This window comes from Lutjanus erythropterus, chromosome 18 (assembly GCF_056507025.1).
Source record: "Lutjanus erythropterus isolate fLutEry1 chromosome 18, fLutEry1.hap2, whole genome shotgun sequence".
Lineage (NCBI taxonomy): Eukaryota > Metazoa > Chordata > Actinopteri > Lutjaniformes > Lutjanidae > Lutjanus > Lutjanus erythropterus.
In genome coordinates, this window is record NC_139334.1 from 5,706,321 (window position 1) to 5,717,689 (window position 11,369).

The 11,369-nt window shown below is 39.5% G+C and overlaps 1 protein-coding gene across 1 annotated transcript; it reads right to left on the minus strand.

The window, feature by feature from the left end:
* Positions 1-1,664: 1,664 nt before the first annotated feature.
* On the minus strand, positions 1,665-11,040 carry bsdc1 (BSD domain containing 1). Its single transcript, XM_084742706.1, has 11 exons — positions 10,947-11,040; positions 10,302-10,356; positions 8,522-8,638; positions 8,215-8,382; positions 7,864-7,918; positions 7,064-7,179; positions 6,772-6,840; positions 5,217-5,301; positions 4,638-5,129; positions 4,360-4,463; positions 1,665-3,315 (listed from the first exon to the last, which is right to left on the minus strand). The coding sequence occupies exons 1-11, from the start codon at positions 10,955-10,957 to the stop codon at positions 3,286-3,288; spliced, it is 1,302 nt and encodes a 433-aa protein (XP_084598832.1). The 5' UTR covers positions 10,958-11,040; the 3' UTR covers positions 1,665-3,285.
* Between the last annotated feature and the right edge of the window lie 329 nt (positions 11,041-11,369).

Below are 11,369 nucleotides of genomic sequence, written 5' to 3' on the forward strand. Positions count from 1 at the left end.
AACCACACCCACCCATACACATTCAGCGTTGTGTGGATACCTAGTAAGAGCCAGACAAAGACAGTAGCCATCTTTACGGGCAGCATCCATGTTGCAGAGCCAGCAGCACACTGTACAGGTGTCCCTCCACGCTGACCTACATTAGCCCAGCTGATGCCACCACAAAGACCATTTACACATTTCATTCACTGCCTGCCGCCTCTCCTGTGGGAGATATACAGTGAGCGCAGATTCACAGCAACTCTGTGTAAAAACGACAAGTGTAGTTGGAAAACTGCAGAAATGAGATTATTAATGTGACTGAAGATGAACAATGGTAAGTGAGAACATGTGGACAATCCCTGTCTGTGAGATGGATGCTGCAGCTGAAAGAAAAGGAGTGGCTGCTTGTGACAGACACAGCCTGAATAGATCAACAGCGCCATCAGGTGACTGATTTCTTATCCTGCAGGCATCTTTACAGATTCTATATTATTCTGTAAATATACTTCTCCAAAACGTCGCACAGGTTCACAATTTAAATGTGTTGTGAACTTTAAACATATTTATTACAAACAAATCCCGTGTAGCCATTGTTAAACCCAGAACACTTTATTTTTTTAGGTCCCAAAGTTTCCAATGATAACAACTATGTCAAGCTGGATTTTGCAGAAATGTGCATAAAAGGATGCACAAGTCACCAATAATATTTCCATTTAATTGTTTATTCTTTGGTTTTAATAGTCACTTCAGAAGAGCTGATATTATCAGTATTCTAATAGTGTTTATAATTGATCATATAGCATTATATTTAAAAATCTACATATTACTTTGATGCACATAATATTTGAACTACATAATTAGTTACATTACATTAATTTATTTAATGTACATAATATTCACAGTAACTGACTGCTTGTAGTGCTGACAGCTAAGAATTTATTCTGCTACATGGCTCACTATATTTATATACAGGTGTGCACATCTGTATATAAATATACACTTAAACAACAGAAGTCAAACGTCATCATGGTTCTGTTCTTGTTTTCATAAATTGGCTGCTTGTGTGAAGTCAGTGTCGATACTGTATCTTTTATTTATATTTATATTTGTAATTGTGCTTCGGCAACATGTCAAATTTAATTCCAAACCGGAAGTGTCCACCCACAGTTTCCCCAACGTGTGGGCTCATACAGTACCACAAATTTAAACTAAAGCACTGTTCACAGTACTGACTGCTCCTCTGTAAAGTCCCCACCTACAGCACAGATAGAAATAAAAGTCTTCTGTCATGGCATTTCCTAGGAGGAAGTACTTAAAAAGGTGTACCGTTTTAGTGGTTTTTCATTAAAGTCTGGACTAATAATAAACCTGAGGAACTCTTTGGAACAATTACTTTTTTTTTTAAAATGTGGATTTCACTTTTTAAATTCATATTATTAAGACCTGTTGTTTGTACACAATATCTGAACACCTTGGTTGCTGAGCACACATTAGGTGCTGACATGAGCAAAGGGTTTTGGTATGAGTGGTGATTTCCGGGACACTGCTGCACTGTAATTGAACACATGACTAATTATAATGTTTATGTAGCCAAGTCTGGTTTAACCTGTCTGTTTTTGTCTTCGTTTAGTAAAAAAAAACAGCTATAATGGACTATTTTGTAATGCACAACACTGCGCCCATTAGCCATGAATCCTTTAATGACAATGATCATTTGAAAAATAGAGTGAAATACTTGACTTAAAAAAAAAAAAGGAACTTGACAGCTTTGAGAACAGATGTGTGTAGAGAAGCTTTGATTAGTTCAAAGTGTCGATCTGAAGGGAATACACAGCCGAGAAGTATAGACATGCAACACATTGTCAGAACACAAGAACAGCCAATGTCTTTACCAAAAAAAAAAGAAAAAAAAAACAAAACATACAACTCAACAGTAACCATCTGCACAATGTTTTGCATGTTATTGCACAGACATGCAATCCAAAGCACATAATACAATAATTAAGCATTTATTTTAGTATAAATATTACATCTCTAGGATTATTTTTTCTCAATTACATTACAGATGATGGAAAAGGAAATCAGGGAAGCATGGAGCGTGCTCGCGTTGCTCCTTGGTCTACTTGGCACACTGCCTGCTGCTGAGCTATTCTGTTCCAAACACGGGCCGGCAGAGACACTTCACAGATTTGTCATATTCTCCTATAACAAGTACAGTAAATAACAAGAGATGCTGTCCTCAATTTTAAGCCGAAGAATCCGGTATCATGACACCAGGACCAGTTTGAAGTCTCTATTAATTCAAATTGACTTCTCTCTTAATGACTGATAATTAATGAGTTCCCTCTACCCGAGTAAAACAAACAGATAAACAAATCAAAGAAAACCAATAAAAAGTGACAGAAAGTGACATGTAGCCTGCTCATATACTAAAATGAATCATGATATGATAGAGAGGGGAAAGAACTGATTGTGACACATTAGCTGGTTGTGTTTCAGATGACTTTTAACAAAAACATTTGGAGAACATTATCACACTAGTGTGTGTTTTACAAGGCCATATATTTAGAAGCTGGGAGTGAATCCAAAATGAGACGTGCTCTGTGAATGAAGGCCAAAATATTTGTTTCTCATTCTGAAGATTCACTTGCATAATAAAGATGAGACAGAAAGAGCATAAGAGAAAGAAAGACAGAAGGAAAGAAAGGGGGCACAGGTAGAATTAAATCGATCATCACCATTCAAAAATCACGTGCGGAGTATTTCATCTTAGAAAGGTGACAAGCAGCATTAGAGTTTATGGCTATTTTGCAGCCTGCAGTTAAGTCTTTGCTCAACCTGAAATACACTCGCAACATACATGATGTATTTAATGGCATAAAGAAAAAAAAGGGAAAAAACAGCTCCTTCCTCCTCCCTTGCTGCAGTGACACCTTCCACATTCTGACTTTACTTTCCTTAGGCTTTAAGGGTCAGAATGATCTCAAACCTCTGTCTATTACTAGTGTCGGATGCTCTCTAAGTCAGAAGTTACTCCAAGAAATAGCCAAGACCGGACTCCCGCTAATGGCCTATCTGCACTAAAGTGACAGCTGACGGAGCGGTCGAATTCTTATTGCCTTGGTCTTCCCGTTGCTCTTTTTCAACAGGTTTACCAATATGGTCCAAACCCGGCGGAAAAAATCCCCTACTGACAATCATGACATGGTGACAGTGTGGACAAAGAGTTAAAACACGTTAAGCATGGTTCGTCTGCCGAGAACTAGCTTTAATGGTGGGACAGAGTTCGTGTCGTGGTGGCTCTCAGTCCCAGTTCTCCCAGTCTTCGTCCATCTGCGAGAAAGGAACGAAAACACTTAATCTGAGGACGTGTGCATCAGATTGTCACGACACAATCACAACCATTACAGGAAAGCTGTCATTAAATTGGAGTCTTTATGAAGGTTTTTGACTCATGTCATTAAGCGTAATTTGGTCAATAGATCTTTTTCACCACAGTCATTTTGCCATGAAATAATGGAGTAAACAGGTGTTACCAATTATACTAATATGGTTTTGTTCAGTTCAGGTCAAACAGAGTCAGGCTTCATCTCAGTAGAGATGTCCAGATTGCCATTTTTCTTGGCCGATACCCATGTCAGGCTGACCTGCCAAAGTCTCTTTCTTTCGTAGACATATTTATGTATCACTCCTCTTTTTAAACGCAGACAACAAACTAGTTTGTGTGTGTCTGTGATGTTACTGTCCGTGTCACTGTGAGCATGACGTGAACCATCAAGTGGCGCATGTGTGTAAATCTGACCGGCACAGAATCAGCTATCTGACACTGACCAGCTGGTCACCAGTCATGGGTGGTCGAGCTGAAAACTGTCCGGTTCTGCTCACCGGCTGATTGATTGATGCATCTCTACTGCAAATAAAAAATAATACTCTGCTATACTAACAGGACCTTAATTAGTATCAGTGATAACACCTGTGTTTAACATATAATTTCATAATATCCTGCAATATAACTGCTGTGATAAAGGTCTTTTATGTTATTCTTAATGCAAAGTTTGCACTTTGTTTGAGATGTCTTTGTTATGACAGCTTTACATTAACTGAGACAACATGTCATAAACATGCCATAGCAGGCCTAAATATAAAACTATTTAACTTCATGTTTTACATTATACTGTCATATCTGGTTGGTTTTGACTTTGGCTGTCATGAAGCCATTATAATTGTATCATGAATATTTTCCTTGATCAAGGCCATAATAGATGTCATGTCAGTCCTATTCACACTACTTCAACTAAAGTTTACCAAACCTACTACAGTTTATAGATTTTAATTTAAGATTCTGGTAAATGTCACAATGGTTAATTCAACACTAACCTCTCCAGAAGCTTCTATTTTTGAGAGCGCCATCTGAACTTCTTCTTCTGTCATGTCCAGGTCAAAGTCTTTCTCCCAGTCCTCACTCACGTCGGTGCTGGAGCCTGGAGGGGAGAGAACAAATATGAAACTCTGAGTGACCTTGGCTCTCCTGCTGCTTCTTTTTCTAAGCCTATTTAGTGGATAACCGCATTTCTTAACTTAATCCTGTTTCAATTTATACTCTCAAACTGGAACACTAAGAATCTCTCTGCCAGCTGGAAAACAGGTCATTGTACCTTTCTTGCCATTGTTAGAGGGTGTAGATTTCCCACTGTCAGAGTTGAGCTCGAAGACTCTCAGGTCCTGCGGCCCCTCCTCTTTTGCTGCATCTGGTTTAGAGGCGGGGGCCGGAGCCTTCACTGACGCTCCATCAGCAGTGGCCTCTGGTTGGGTTACAGCCTCCACTGGAGCCTCAACAGGTAAGTCACGCTTCCCAGGCCGCTGCTCTTCTTGTGTCTTGTCTGCAACATCTTCCAAGCTAGCTTCTGTCAGTTTCTTGGCCAGCTCCATGGCAACGGGCTCTGGCCGCACTTCCACCTGCGTCGGCAGGCTGACACTGTCGCTGCTCACAGAGAGGGTGGTGGCGTCGCGCTCCTCACTGGGAGACAGCACGGGACTCAGCAGGGTCGTTCCTGTTCCTGTCGAGGTCGTGGGCAGCTGGGTTGAGCTGTTGTCCAACGGGGGTGTAAAGTTGAGATGAGATGATGACGTGGCGCCGAGGAAGTCATCTGACAGTGACAGCAGGGATACCAGTATAAGTGACAGGACTGAAAGTGAATCAGTTTATTAACAATGTAAAACTGAGGACAGCATACCCTCCTCCTCCTCCTCCCAGCCCAGCGTCTCGGTGTGTGTCGTCTGTTCTGCCCTCTGCTTCAGTGCCACTCTCCTTGCCTCCTCCTAGAATACACAGTGCAATAATTTTAATGTGTATCATCAAAACTTTTAAGTGACTTTCATAACACATTTTTCTTAGAAAAAGTGTAAAGGTTAGCTTTTGTTTTTATGATCTCTTAAATGCAATTTTGATTTTATTTTATTTTATTGTATTTCTCCTGTTAAGCACTTTGAATAGCCTCATGTCTGAATAGTGCTATATAAATAAATGTGTCTTGCCTTCCCTTGACTTAAAAAATTCTGTGCAGCCTTTATGTTGTGGAATACAGAAAGATAGTAGTTAACCAATATGACTTTTTCAATGGCTGATGCAGATATTTAGAGAGCAGGGTGGCTGATAACCAATATGTAATGCTGACATCAAAACAAAAAAGACACGTATAACTCCATTATTTAGTGCGCGTTACATTACTAAATAATTAGGCCAGTGACAATTTGTTTTATGTGCAATTTTTAAGTAATTACATATTAAAACACAGTGGGTTGTGCTGTAGATTTTACAATTTGACTAATTTTCAAGAGAAAGTGGGGCTCAATATGTCAGAAGTGATGTCATTCAACTGCATTCTTCTATACATTATAACATAATATATATTAAACACTAGCCAGTAATGGTTTTAGAATAGATTTGCTGTCATTTAGAATAAAATGTGTCAATATTTAGGAAAGCCAATGGTGAATGAGGACATATAGACAAATGTTTACAGTAGAATGAATGAGATATGGAGTGCAGGACTTGACTGACGAGGCTGGCTGTCTGCAGACATTTGTTGTTTATTTGCGTCATACGCGCAGGCATCAGCAGGTTACCTCAAGATGACAGATAATTGGCCCGACTGCAGGAAGGTAACCATTAGTGCTATTTGTGAACACCATGTTATATAACACCAGATATAAATTAGAAACTCAGTTTCATTATGCAGCACTACCATACATTTCTCAGAGATGGGACTGACTGAAGGGCTGCTGTACTGGACTGTATTCTCTTACACCTTTTTTATTTTCCGTTTTTAAATTTGTATATAACTTGACAACAATCTGTTTTCGTTGGCATTTGTGTAACAAATGAGGTGGTCTATAAAGATGTATTGTAATACTTTTTGTCTCTTTGTTTAAACATGAATATGTTTTAAAACCATATCCTAAACATTTTTCAAGATCACATAACACACACAGAGTAGGCAGACGGAGCCACTGGCAGAGACTTAAGACTATCCTTGAGCATGTTTATTTTTATTTTTTGTCCTAATTAAACAAATCAAACCTTAGTAGGTTAGAGCTGAGACACCACCACCTTTCCCTCATTCTAAGGAAGAAAAGTGACTGTGCACTGAAATGACCAATCAAAGGCAGCTTTTAAAATCAGCCAGCAGGTGGCACCCAAGACAACACATTGAGATGATGAGAAAGGCTACTTGACATCTTATGGATGGTTTGCAGGTTGGAGTACACTATATAAAATAGGGTGTTTACCTGGTCCAACTGGAAGACTTTGTAGAAATACCTCTGCCAGAATTCTGAATGGGCTACTGCTGCTGGCACCTGTGAATTAATGAAATAATAACATCCTTACCTGGTTTATAGCACTTTGCATTTCTTGATGACAAGTAGTTCTTGTTATTTTACATCTGAAAGGACTTATGGTGGGTCACTTTAAGCAAAAGTGTCTGTCAAGTGATTGTAATGTAATACATAAATTCAAAACAAAACTGGAGGCCATGCTCTGTAAGAATACGTGTTGACTCATAAAAGCAACAACAAATACCATTTTGGTGTAAAGGGCTCGTATAGAAGGACTGTTGACCAGAAGCTCTGAGATTTCGCCTTTCTTATCTTCCAAACTGAAGCTGGACAGCCAGTTGTCAAACTGCTCTGGGGGACCTGGACAAAAACAGCTTCTCATTAAAATACACTCAGAAGATACCAATGATAATGAGAAAATATTCAAAAGCATGCTTTATCACAGTGGTGCCCAACCCTAATTCTCAGGGACCCCTGTCCTGCATGTTTTAGATGTTTCCCTGCTCCAACACACCTGATTCAAATGATCAGGCTGTTGTAAGGCTTCTGCAGAGGCTTGATGATGAGCTGATCATGTGAATCAGGTGTGTGTGTTGCAGCCAATCATGGCAAATGTTCTTCAATTTAATGCAATGCTTCATTGGCTCACTAGCGCAGCAGATATGGCTAGCAGCAACAGTCTGAGGTGGTGAAGTTGAGCACAGTGTATTTGACAAACTTGGCAGTTTAGTATGCCAAGATGCCACCACAACCAAAGAAAACTCACTTCACTTTGTGAAAAACTGTGTGGGCAAAAAGTCCAACAGTTTAAGAACATTTCTCATTTCAAAACTGCAAGGACCAAAAGAAGTGCACCATCTAGATTCAATAATATCATAACAAGATTCAAAGAATCTCTCTGTATTGTATTCAACTGAATATAGGTCGAAAGGGATTTGCAAATCATCGTATTCTGTTTTTATTTAAGTTTTACACAGCAACCCAACACTCGCAGTCTAACACTCTGTTAGGGGCCTTGTACCACTCCACTGTGTTCTGCCTTACCATCAGGCTCGTTGCAGTATGTAGCAGGGTCAGCTTGCAAACTGTACAGACGTGCCTGCAGGAAAAACAAGTGCTTAGCTGTGCTTGTCTTTTTTTGCCACATGCACATCATGTGCTCACTTTCACAGTCCTGCAGCATCTTATAAATAAACATATAAGAAAACTAAATCCATCCTGAATCAACACTTTGTTCAACTGATTACTCAAAAGAACCCCTGCACAAGGATCATGCTTAGCTCAGCTGTTTTATCATTGAGAAATGTCCTGTTTGTGATACATTCAATTTGTCGTATAAACAATAGACTCTTAGGTACATTTTCAGCTAAAAGTACGACAAGAACCACTGCCCACCTTAGAACTGTCATAGACCTCTGTAGTGCCTGCTGGCGTTGCCACCAAAGTGATGACATCACAGTCAATGGTTTTATCAGGGGGTGGAGCGAGTGTGTCCGATATCACCCCTAAGAAACTAGAGAGGCTCTTTTTCACCTTTTCTGTTGTCTCAGAGGAACCTTCCACCTGGAATACAGAGGTTACATTTGGGATTTAGCAACTTATACCTCATTAATATGGAAGACATGTATGATGTGAACCAGCTGAACAGACTGTCAGGAGATACTTTATTCAAACAATAAACAAGGTTAAGGCTGCAACTTACTGCAAGTTTGTTTCTGACAGCCGTGGCTGTAGCCACAATTGAGCAAGTTGTGTCATGTTGTACCACATTGGAGAACTCTGTCAGGTCTCGCTTCAGGAATTCTAGGGCCTCAGATGACTGCAAAGAAGAGAATCAAATAATCAAAATCAGCATCCAGATTCAACTTCAGCCTTATTTGCATGGGGCAAGTATTACCAGGGGATTTGAAGTGATATAGAAATGACCCCACAACCTCTGTGTTCCATGCAGCGTATTTGCAAAGGATAAGCAAAACCTGTATTTTACTGACATTATCCCCTAGATAAGATATCAAGGCTCTGTGTAACATCAACATTTAAGAAACAGAGCATCTGTTCTTCAGCAGCCACATTAATAATATAGTTTAGAGTTGTTATGCCCACTTTCTGTTTGTGTTGAAGGCATACATACACATTTGCAGATACGCATCCCACTCATTCATCACTCATTTTAAACATCAATATGGCTGATCTCACAGCACAGCTCTTGACTGCTGTTCAACAGCTGAGCTCAAACTTCACACTTGTTGTTGTTGCCTGTCAACAGATAGCTGATGTTAAAATAATGACAACCCTAAATGACTGAACACTGATTTGCACAGGAATAATGTTACCACAGGACCTCTGTGTTTGGTGAAGAATTGTAGGTGAAATTTTAACTTAACAATTTACCTACATGGAAGATTCACAGAGGATTAAGATCACAGACACTCTCTGCAATTATTACAAATTACTAGAGTTCATCAGATCCATTAGGAAATTCTTCTTGCAGACAAGCGTGTATGTGCATAAAAACATAACATACAAATGACACAAGAAATATAATCAAATACAGTTCAGGCAAACAAAGCGTAAAAGAAGATGTTATACAAATATCGAACATAAGAAAAGCAGTAAAAATTTCTAACACCTCTGGTCTGTGAGTTACAGAATTTAAAAGTCCACTAAGAATGAATATGTTCTAAAATTCTCATATGTCTAAGTCCACGAATGCTTAGCTGATTAGCTGACTTTCTTGTTTGTCTGCTCATGCTAACATATAGGTTGGCGGTAGGTGCCAGGACAGTTTAAACTTGCCTTTTACCTTCTCAAATGCTGTGCAACCAGTTTTTATTGAAGTAAAATTCCAGCAACATTTCTAGTATATGGAACAACTTGTTCTATAAGCTACAAGTGTTGGTGGAGTTTTATCTCTTTAGCCGTTCTGCATGCACTTTGGAAGTGGCTAAAACTGTGCAAGAAACCTCTCCTCTCAGTATTTAGTGACAGAGGGAAAGGTGTCCAAATCATATTGCCATCAAAAGGGTGACAACTGATTTGGACATAAAGGTACATAACTCTGTGGTTAGCTTTTCTGGATTTGAGGAGTACAAATTATATGGAAAAAACACAACCTTTGCTGACTTTCTGCAGATGCATCTATTGAAACTTATTTTTATGAAATCTAAAAGTTGAAGGGAGAATAATGGTTGGAGTTAATGAAATATTCCTTAGAGCAACATCAGCAAAATCATTGTGAATGCTAAGCGGCTGCTAAAGACACACTAAGAAGTAATTATTTCCTTGTGATTGACAGACTGTTCATTGACCACGCAACAAAGATCGGTGGAAGTTGTTTTCGGTACAGTAAGTTACATTCTACAGTACAAATGGACCGCAGCAAGTAATCTACATTATTATTACGACAAAATACAACATATAATCACAGGAACACAGTACACACAATCATATACATGTGGATGACTTCTTTATGTGGATTCTACCTTCTCTTTGACGGCCTGGAAGCTCTGCTGAAGCCAGCCTCCCCACCAGCCTTCTCTGTAATCACACACACAGTCAGAAATGAGCTAACAGCTACTTCTCAAAACCAAAGCAACAAACAGATTTGCACAGACTGCACGACTGTTGTAAATTTACCGCACACTCAAACTGGCTTGTCAGTTTAGCGACATTGCAGATTTATTGACTGACAGCTGTTGTAGCTAATTTACAAACACAAACAGGGAGCCTAGCAAGCTAAACGAGTTAGCTAACGTCAGCTATCAGTGTTACGCACGCTAACTAGTGGAAACAAGCCACGAATGGGATACCTAAGGCTGAACATATATGTTAGATGACACAATTAAGCAAATTCACAGCCCTCTGGTTGTTACTGCGTGACTTAAATTGCTCTACACAGCAGCTAACCAGGCTAATGCTAACGCTAGCCAGGCTGTGTTTTGGTAAACAAATGCACTTCCTGAACTGACTCCGCGAGCTGTAAAGTACACCGTGTACCTAAAGTTACAGTACCAAAGCTTATCAGACACACAATGGCATGAAGAACATAACAGCTAGGCTACAGGGCGTCGTTGCTCTCTGCTATATATTATTTAAAAACAAAAAGTAATTTGCGAGTTCACTCTCACCCTTCAGCCATCTTCAGACGATGACATCATCAGTATTTACTGAACTCTGACACGGCTGCGTGGCGCGTGGCTTTGAAAAAAAAACACACACGTGACACAAATATGACTTCCTCTCTGTGACGTTCAGATGATCACATTCACGTGTGCACAGAGAAATGACTGTTTTTAATACACATTTTTAGTAGTGCGTAACCACCAGCAAATGTTTAACAGTCTGCGGTATCTATGGTGGCTGCGGAGGATCAAAACAGACTGCAACGCCAAACACTGATTGGCAAAGGCTAATGTAGTCTGAGAAGCAGGCTACAGGTCTACCTACGGGATGAAAAAATAATGCATTAGTAACGAATTTTGAGAATATATGACACAATTTGGCAAATCGTCTTAAAGGGATAGTTCACCCAAAAATGAAAATTCAGTTAT

What these genes read in the sequence shown, in the direction of transcription:
- bsdc1 (XM_084742706.1), bottom strand. An exon ending in CTGTCAGAAACAAACTTGCA is followed by an intron (nt 8,383 to 8,521) that starts GTAAGTTGCAGC and finishes TCTGTATTCCAG; the next exon opens with GTGGAAGGTTCCTCTGAGAC. An exon ending in GAGCCCTTTACACCAAAATG is followed by an intron (nt 6,841 to 7,063) that starts GTATTTGTTGTT and finishes ATTAATTCACAG; the next exon opens with GTGCCAGCAGCAGTAGCCCA.